The sequence below is a fragment of the Pangasianodon hypophthalmus genome, chromosome 11 (genome assembly GCF_027358585.1).
Source record: "Pangasianodon hypophthalmus isolate fPanHyp1 chromosome 11, fPanHyp1.pri, whole genome shotgun sequence".
Lineage (NCBI taxonomy): Eukaryota > Metazoa > Chordata > Actinopteri > Siluriformes > Pangasiidae > Pangasianodon > Pangasianodon hypophthalmus.
This window is the reverse complement of record NC_069720.1, coordinates 16,302,946-16,312,487: the sequence shown is the minus strand read 5'-3', so window position 1 is coordinate 16,312,487 and position 9,542 is coordinate 16,302,946. Positions and strand designations below refer to the sequence as shown.

Here is a 9,542-nt window from a genome sequence, read left to right as displayed (position 1 = left end):
CATTATTTTTTATTTAATTTGTACTTCTTTATTGTTATATTTATTTTCTATTATACAGTTATCATGTTCTTTATGAATGCATGAAATTGTGTGAACGGTAGTATCAGATGTGCACATTACCAGAGCTCATGCAAGCCCATCACGTCCACAACGTGTGTATGTGTGTGTTCACTTATAGAACCTTTGCAGCGCTGTGAGGACAAATGGCAAATTTCACACATTTACATTTATTTCTCTTCAAGAAAGCAGAATGTGGTTGTTTAAGCCGATAGTGGTACAAGATAACATGTCATACCAGTTGTTCTGTTTATATACAAAAGTGAAAGTTTATATTAAATAACTAATTTCACCCTACTCCTGAAAGCTGTTTAAAGGATGTGGTGTAACTTTTTTGTGGTTTCTGCTGAACAGTCTGGGTGTCAAATGTCTGTTTCATCAGGCTGTTAGCTTAGAATTTGAGCTTTTTCAGACAACATTAACACAGAAGAAGCATCAGACATTAGTTGTGACTATAATTAAAGGATTACAAATTTTATGCAATCACATGATCTTAAACACATAAAAAAATACACTTCAGGGATCTCTCTTGATCACTTTCTTAATCCAGTCTGCATATGCTGAAATCTCTGTGTACACATTAGGCATGTTTGGATAGTTACAGTTGTTTTCATAATTGAAGGACACTATGCCCACTGCAAGACCACTGCACACCAGAGGCCCACCAGAATCACCCTGAAAAACAGCACAAACAGCACAAAAGTTTTGTTCTGGCCTTCTCATTGTTCAAGAAAAATATGAGGCAAACATACCTCTGTTATCATACCTTGCACGCTCCACTTTTGGTTCTGTAGCCTCCTGCACACAGGACACTAGCTGGGAGAGGCACTTTCACTTCATCCCACTGCTTCTTACAGTCTGTGATATTTATAGTTGACACATCAGCCACCAGGAGGTCATTCACCATTTTCTGGGTTTCAGTTTTTCCCCATCCTGCAACCTGGCACTTGGTATTGGGCTTTACTGGTTTGCCCTTGCTTGAGATTTTGATGATCTTAACATATTTTTTCAGCTTGACTTTCTCTGAAAGCTTGTTTTTGAACAGAATGCATGTTATATGTAAGGATTTAAATACAACAGAGCTTGCAGTATAATGATAGTTATCTAGAGTTATAATGAATATAGGCCAATCTATGAGTTCTAAGTGAATATAGATTAAATGATTCTGTACCTTCAGGAGCATGATGTCAAACCCAGACTGGACACTCTTGTATGATGGGTGTTTGTACTTGCTTTCCACAGCATATCTTCTCAGATCATTCCTTTCCGGATCGATGTTGTGAGTCCCGAGAACCACACTAAGGTCACTGTGTATTTTAGAACAAGTTAGATATCGTGACACATTGAAACAAATAAATCCACACAATTCTGCTTATTAATGTGTAGCCTACTTTTTCTCACAGTGGGCAGCGGTGAGCACGTATCTGGGGTTTATCAGGAATCCTCCACATGAGTGCTTGTTGTTCCTCTGCACGGATACCATGTACTGCATTGATTTCTTCTCTGCTTTCTTGCCATTAATGATTTCCTCTCCATTTGTGGCTGAGAAAAGTTTGATTAGTCTAGTAAGATTCAGTTTGACTACATATTTACTCACATTCACACCCAATGAAACAAAAGTGAAGAGGAGTAGATTAAGAATGTAGACATTAAAACACAATTAGTGCATTTTAAGTATAAGAATATACAAAGTACACAACATACAAAGAACTCATCATATGGAAAAAAGTAATGTGCAGTTACATTAGTATGTGCTAGAATCTGTGCAGTATTCTTCATTATTATTCGGAAATGAGTGCTTACCATTAAAAGTGAGGATGCTGAAAGTTGCAGCAAGCAGCAGTACGTGCAACACCTTCATCATGCCACCGACACACACTGAGTCAAAGACTCACACCTCTTATATTTATAGTTGCATTTCATTACTTTCTGATTGTGGTTGTCTTTGTTAGTCAGTATTGTTCACGCCTCTGCCCCTTTGCTTAGAGTGATGTGCCGAGCATTTATGAAATCCTATATCCAAATATATTCAAATTCAAATAAATATTCAAATAATATGCTATTTATGTTTAATTGGGATAAAACATTTTTCACTGGTTCCTTAATGTCTGGTGTGAATTTGTGCCTCAGGCAATATACTGCATGTGATGTAATCTTATAACTGATGACAAAAGACACCAAATTAAATAAATTTCACACTGTTGCCCCAAAGCATAAAGCAACTACTAAGGAGTACCTTTATACACATCTTATTCTTGATTATATTGTAGTAGTGAGGGCATGATTCAAGTTTTATGATTCAAGGAGGCATAGGAGAGTCTTATGATTGACTGTGTTGATGGTAGCTAAAAAGGTCAAGGACGATGAGGGCTAAGGACAATTTGGCTGATTTAGTGATTGCTCTTGCCCACGTAGTCACCAGTAAACCTGCAGGAACAGCAACATTAGGCTTTCCTCAGCTTGCAAAAACTACAACAGGATGTATGCACAGGCTGAGGTGTCAGTGGCCAGGTTGACAATGAAGAGGAATACTGAGACATGTTTGCCTTACAAACTCTAGTTTTAGTCACATAGCTTCAGCATACACACAAATAGAGTTGAACTTTCACTGTAGCCCACTCCTGAAGGTAGACTGGCAAATTTCTAACACATCAGACACCAGAAAATCATTGACCCTCCTCTCCGATTCAGTGTCTCCCCATCCTGCAACCAGTTTGCCCTTGCTCTGGATTTCACTTTTCTTCCTCTGTGACACCTGAAGCCAGCCAACCACATCTTTTCGAACTGCTGCTCATGTTGCAGCACAGGACAGCGTAACACACAGTGCTATTCCTCCCCTCTTCCACATGCATGATCTCAGACACCCATGACCTGCTAGTGTCACTATGATAGAACGTATACCATTCCTCCCTCCCTGTGAGCATGGATAGTTTTGCTCTGTTGGTGTCCCTTCCATGGCTGGCTATGGCATCACTGGAATTCAAACTTGTAAACTCTGCATAAACTTTAATGTTATTGTTTGCTACTCTATGCCTCCTTGGCTGTTAGAAACAGTTGACATTGACAGAGACAACCTGTGAAACTGGATTAATCTTGACATACTAAGTGTGATTCACTGTCATCAAACGGTCTGACAAAAACTACCCTCAGACTTCTATTATAGGTGAGAAGCACATGCTAACCATCATCCTCCCTGGTTGGTAGCTGTTGTATGCTAGGTTATAGCTAGTGGGTAAGAATTGGCAAATGACAAAACTGAAGTGAAAATGGGGTAAAATAAGTGAAGAAAGAAAGAAAGAAAAGAAAGAAAGAGGTGTACCTGATTGTCAGTGGTTTATTTCATTTCAGAAATGTATTAAGGCAATCGTAAATATATCCTGTTATTTTCAAATAGGTTTAAAGAACATAATGTGCTGCACTGGCATGCATAAAGCTAGAAACAAAACCTCAGACACTGTTATCTTATCAAGGAAAACCTCAGTGTATTAGCTGATTTCTTATCTTGTTCAACTTCTCAGACACAAGATGCATTGCAGATCACGTCTTTCACGTGTCTTATAATTGTATTCATAATCGTTATTACTTACTATAGTTAGAACTCACAGGTTTTAATCGGCAGAGAGACTTGAAGATAATTTTCTGTACTGTACTGTTTCTTCGGAAATACAGACACTGGTCCATTGCAGGGCACCATGCATACACACATGCACACACATACATTCACGCACTAAGAATGCGATTTATATTTTTATGAAAGCCTTCTTTGTTTTGTTAATTCCTTATTATGCAGATAAAATTGCATGTTCAGCCTGGCAGGTGCAGTATCACTCAAAACAAAAGTTTACTTATGAGTAAGGCCAGATTATATCAGCAGTCTGTCCTGTATGGTTAGAAGTTACTTCAGACAGGCAACTAACTTCTGATTATTGCTTTGGTCTCAGTATCTACACTGGATGGAGCTGGATGGAGATTAGGTTTAAAAATGTATTGCTTTCAAAGGTCAAGTCAAGTCAAGTGGCTTTATTCTTGAAGTATCAATCTTGGACAGACGGACAACCCAAACACATAATAAATAGGTGTACCTGATTCCCAACTGTTTATTTTATTATCACAGAACAGAAATACAGTGGTTGTAAAAAGTCTACACACCCTTGTTGTTCCACCTTTATGTGATATATAACATCCAACAAAATTCAAGTAGTTGGAGCATGTAACTGTAGTCAGAATTAACCAGTTACATTCAAACTCGTGTTCAAAAAGTAATTATCATACGCTTTACATCAGTCAAGTGATTCTGATTAAACCCCCCAAAAAGATAAGCTGTTTCTGTATTATTTTCTTGACATGTTCTTGGATCTTTCATGTTTCATCTTCCTGTCTGCAAAGAGCTTACAAAGCATGTATGGGATCTCCCTGTACAAAAGTATCAATCAGGATAGGGGTAGAAAAGAATCTCTGAAACATTAGATGCACCATGCATTAGATGCACCTCTTTCATGGAACATGAAAGCCATCATCAACAAGTGGAGAAAGGTCAAGTCAAGTGGCGCAAAAACAAGACAGCTAATCACCCAAAGAACACCATACCCACAGTGAAACATGGTGAAGCTCAACATATAGGAATAGTCCAAGCCCAGATGTAAATCCTATCAAAAATATGTGGAAAGGCTTGAAGAGGGTTGTGCACAGGATATCCCCTCACAACTTGATAGATCTGTAGCATTTTTGCAAAGAAGAGTGGAATAAAATTGCCAAATCAAGATGTGCTAAGTTGGTAGACTCTTACCCAAAAGACTGACTTCTGTATTACAAGCAAAAAATGCAAGTACTATGCACACTTATGCAACCAGGTTATTATAAGTTTTTTCTTTTTTCCCTAATACATTTATATTTGTATGTTACCTGTTATAATGTTACCCACCCTATAGCTTTTTCTGTCTCTCCATCTGAAGCCATCTTGTGAGGAGCAATGGATTGTGGTCATTCTTGTTCTGGTGAATTATGAAAAAAGTCTATTGAAGAGGTTGTGCACATATGAAAATTACATTTTTAAATTGACTTCTGACCCCTCAGCACTAGTACACACACGCAAGTACACTACAGCATGACAATCCCCTATGCACAAAGCCAGGTCTATGTAGACATGGTTTGCCAAGGTTGGAGTGGAAGAACTCAAGTGGCTTGCACAGATCCCTGACCTCAACCTCACTGAACACCTTTGGGATAAATTCAAACACTGACTGCACCCCAGGCCTCCTCACCCAACATCAGTACATGCCTGACCTCACTAATGCTAATGGTGAATGGGCAAATCCTCAAAGCCATGTTCCAAATTCTAGTGTAAGCCTTCGCAGAAGAGTGGAGGTTATTATAACAGCGAAGGGGGACTAAATGTGGAATGGGGTGTTTAAAAGGCACATATGTTTGTGATGATCAGGTGTCCACAAACCTTTGGCCATATAGTATAATTTGTCTCCATGGAAAAGTTTGAAAAAACCCCAGAAATGGAAGCTACTGTCATGTTCACTATGGAAAATTTCCCCCAGACCACCAGAGATCACCCTTACTCACAATTTTTGAATTTCTTCCTGTGTTGTCTTCCCCATGTCCTTCCTGTTTTGTGTTCCTCTGAATAGTTACCCTATTTAAGTTCTGTGTTTTCCTCCTTAGTGGCCAAGCATTATATGTTGTATAGTCACTGGTATGTTGTATTTGCACTGTGAGTAGCTTTTGTTTTCATGTTATATTTCCTTTTGCCCTGTCTTGCTGTAGTCTAATTTTTGTTTTAGTTTTTTCTAGTTTTTTTTTTTGCCTTTTGTTTGTTTTTTAGTTGTTCATTATTAAAGACACACTGTTCTTGCATCTGACTCCCTTGATTTCATGACCGCTATGAGTATGAATACTGGGTAGGACCCCTTTGCTCTCAGAACAGCCTCAATTCTTTGGTGTTGACCAAGGATTTGTGGTCAGTGTTGACAGGATTGTATCATATAATCACTGCACATTTATCAGCTGCACTTTGATGCTGTGAATATCCCACTGTACCACATCCCAAAGGTACTCTACTGTATTTAGATCTGATGACTGGAGAGGCCATTGATGTACATGCTGTCCCGTTCATGGCATTCAAACAATGCTTGATTCATATTTACGATTCCAATATTTGCCAAGGAATCGTTGCCCACACCATTACAACACCACCAGCAGCCTGACCTGTTGACACAAGCCAGGTTGGGTCTATGGATTCCACCTCTTGCCCACCCACATTGGTTGTTTTTCATTGCTGTTTTTATTCACTGTTTCTGAAATTAATTAGTGGAGATGTAGTAACTTGAAATGTAAATTTGGCTCATTCTCCATTCCTACGGTGGGCCAAAAAATTGTACTCCAGCCAGCCACTAGAGGGCTTCAGAGACATTTTGGCTTCACGTTTTTACCCCTGTTCTGACTTCCACACATATTAAAAGTCTACACACCACTGATAAAGTTAAAGGTTCTATTGCTGTAAAATAAATAAATAAATTAATTAATTAAAGCAAGATAAATAAAGAAAAACCTTTCCCACTTTAAATGTGATCTAGCAACCAACAAAATTCAAGTGAAAAATAAGGGAAAAAAACTTTTGTGCCCATCCCTTAACTAATACTTTGCTAAAGCACCTTTTGTTTGTAATACAGCACTTGTGGTAATAATCTACTTAGCATTGATTTGACAATTTAATTCCACTCTTCCTTGCAAAAATGCTCCAGATCTATCAAATTGCAGGGGGATCTCCTGTGCACAGCCCTCTTCAAGTCATTTTCGGTAAGATTCAGATCTGGGCTCTGACTGGGCCATTCTTCTGATCTTCTTCTGAAGCCATTCCATTGTGTATCACGTTTTCAGACATGCTCATATTCGGACACTTTCATGATTCTTCTTTCTGTTTTATTTGTTTCTTTTGTGTTTCCTTCAGTAAATCATTTGCACTTGCATCCGAATCCAATATTTGACATTGTTGACTTGGATTTGTGCTTTGGGTCGATACTGAACATGCTACTAGTATCTTCCAGGATAGATTTTAAAATTGTTTTACTTGGGTTTTAAATTTAAATGGCTTAGTAACCGAGTACCTTACTGAATGTCTCAGTAACACACAGATATATTTGTGCTCATTTTATATCTGCTTATATTTTCATTTTATCTTTTATTTTATCCTTGTGTATTTTTTTACATTTTTTTTAATTTAATTTGTACTTCTTTATTGTTATATCTATTTTTTATTATACAGTTATCATGTGCTTTATGAATGCATGAAATTGTGTGAACGGTAGTATCAGATGTGCACATTACCAGAGCTCATGCAAAGCCCATCACGTCCACAACGTGTGTATGTGTGTGTTCACTTATAGAACTTTTGCAGCGCTGTGAGGACAAATGGCAAATTTCACACATTTACATTTATTTCTCTTCAAGAAAGCAGAATGTGGTTGTTTAAGCCGATAGTGATACAAGATAACATGTCATAACAGTTGTTCTGTTTATATACAAAAGTGAAAGTTTATATTAAATAACTAATTTCACCCTACTCCTGAAAGCTGTTTAAAGGATGTGGTGTAACTTTTTTGTGGTTTCTGCTGAACAGTCTGGGTGTCAAATGTCTGTTTCATCAGGCTGTTAGCTCATTACAACAGCACTGTGTCCCTACCTTTGTGAGAATTTGAGCTTTTTCAGACAACATTAACACAGAAGAAGCATCAGACTATAATTAAAGGATTACAAATTTTATGCAATCACATGATCTTAAACACATAAAAAAATACACTTCAAGCATCTCCCTTCATCACTTTCTTAATCCAGTCTGCATATGCTGAAATCTCTGTGTACACATTAGGCATGTTTGGATAGTTACAGTTGTTTTTATAATTGAAGGACACTATGCCCACTGCAAGACCACTGCACACCAGAGGCCCACCAGAATCACCCTGAAAAACAGGACAAACAGCACAAAAAAAATTTCCAGCCTTCTCATTGTTCAAGAAAAATATGAGGCAAACATACCTCTGTTATCGTACCTGGCACGCTCCACTTTTGGTTCTGTAGCCTCCTGCACACAGGACACTAGCTGGGAGAGGCACTTTCACTTCATCCCACTGCTTCTTACAGTCTGTGATATTTATAGTTGACACATCAGCCACCAGGAGGTCATTCACCATTTTCTGGGTTTCAGTTTTTCCCCATCCTGCAACCTGGCACTTGGTATTGGGCTTTACTGGTTTGCCCTTGCTTGAGATTTTGATGATCTTATATTTTTTCAGCTTGACTTTCTCTGAAAGCTTGTTTTTGAACAGAATGCATGTTATATGTAAGGATTAAAATACAACAGAGCTTGCAGTATAATGATAGTTATCTAGAGTTATAATGAATATAGGCCAATCTATGAGTTCTAAGTGAATATAGATTAAATGATTCTGTACCTTCAGGAGCATGATGTCAAACCCAGACTGGACACTCTTGTATGATGGGTGTTTGTACTTGCTTTCCACAGCATATCTTCTCAGATCATTCCTTTCCGGATCGATGTTGTGAGTCCCGAGAACCACACTAAGGTCACTGTGTATTTTAGAACAAGTTAGATATCGTGACACATTGAAACAAATAAATCCACACAATTCTGCTTATTAATGTGTAGCCTACTTTTTCTCACAGTGGGCAGCGGTGAGCACGTATCTGGGGTTTATCAGGAATCCTCCACATGAGTGCTTGTTGTTCCTCTGCACGGATACCATGTACTGCATTGATTTCTTCTCTGCTTTCTTGCCATTAATGATTTCCTCTCCATTTGTGGCTGAGAAAAGTTTGATTAGTCTAGTAAGATTCAGTTTGACTACATATTTACTCACATTCACACCCAATGAAACAAAAGTGAAGAGGAGTAGATTAAGAAAGTAAATTAAATTTAAATTATTTAATTTAAATTTAATAATTAAATGTAAATTAAATCACAATTAGTGCATTTTAGTGCAATTAGTGCAAGTATAAAAATATACAAAGTACACAACATACAAAGAACTCATTATATGGAAAAAATAATGTCCAGTTACATTAGTTTGTGCTAGAATCTGTGCAGTATGTTTTATTATTATTCAGAAATGAGTGCTTACCATTAAAAGTGAGGATGCTGCAAGCTGCAGCAATCAGCAGTATGTGCAAGACCTTCATTGTGCCATAAATATACACAGTCAAAGAGTCACTCCTCTTATATAGTTGCAGTTCATGACTTGATGATTGTGGTTTTCTTTATTAGGAAACAGTGTTCAGCCCACTTTGCTTAGAGTCAAGTGCTGTTAAATTATGTGAATATGACTTGCCAAATGTGAACTGTCACTTAAATTACCCCAAAAATCTGACCAAGCATTGATGAAACTATAAATTCAACTATAAATTCATTCAAGCATGTGCACTGTATAGTTAATCATATTGGTAGGTTGAGTGTAATAGTGTTA

At 37.7% G+C, this 9,542-nt stretch overlaps 2 protein-coding genes across 2 annotated transcripts; both read right to left on the bottom strand.

Annotated features, from left to right (window-relative positions):
- Window positions 1–208: 208 nt before the first annotated feature.
- Window positions 209–1,947, bottom strand: LOC113532318 (kallikrein-7-like). Its single transcript, XM_026923653.3, has 5 exons — window positions 1,861–1,947; window positions 1,449–1,599; window positions 1,229–1,364; window positions 824–1,087; window positions 209–732 (listed from the first exon to the last, which is right to left on the bottom strand). Exons 1-5 carry the CDS (start codon window positions 1,919–1,921, stop codon window positions 574–576), a joined length of 771 nt encoding a protein of 256 aa, XP_026779454.3. The 5' UTR covers window positions 1,922–1,947; the 3' UTR covers window positions 209–573.
- Window positions 1,948–7,478: 5,531 nt separating this feature from the next.
- Window positions 7,479–9,269, bottom strand: LOC113538695 (kallikrein-7). Its single transcript, XM_026934012.3, has 5 exons — window positions 9,201–9,269; window positions 8,734–8,884; window positions 8,514–8,649; window positions 8,112–8,372; window positions 7,479–8,021 (listed from the first exon to the last, which is right to left on the bottom strand). The coding sequence occupies exons 1-5, from the start codon at window positions 9,256–9,258 to the stop codon at window positions 7,863–7,865; spliced, it is 765 nt and encodes a 254-aa protein (XP_026789813.3). The 5' UTR covers window positions 9,259–9,269; the 3' UTR covers window positions 7,479–7,862.
- Window positions 9,270–9,542: the final 273 nt, after the last annotated feature.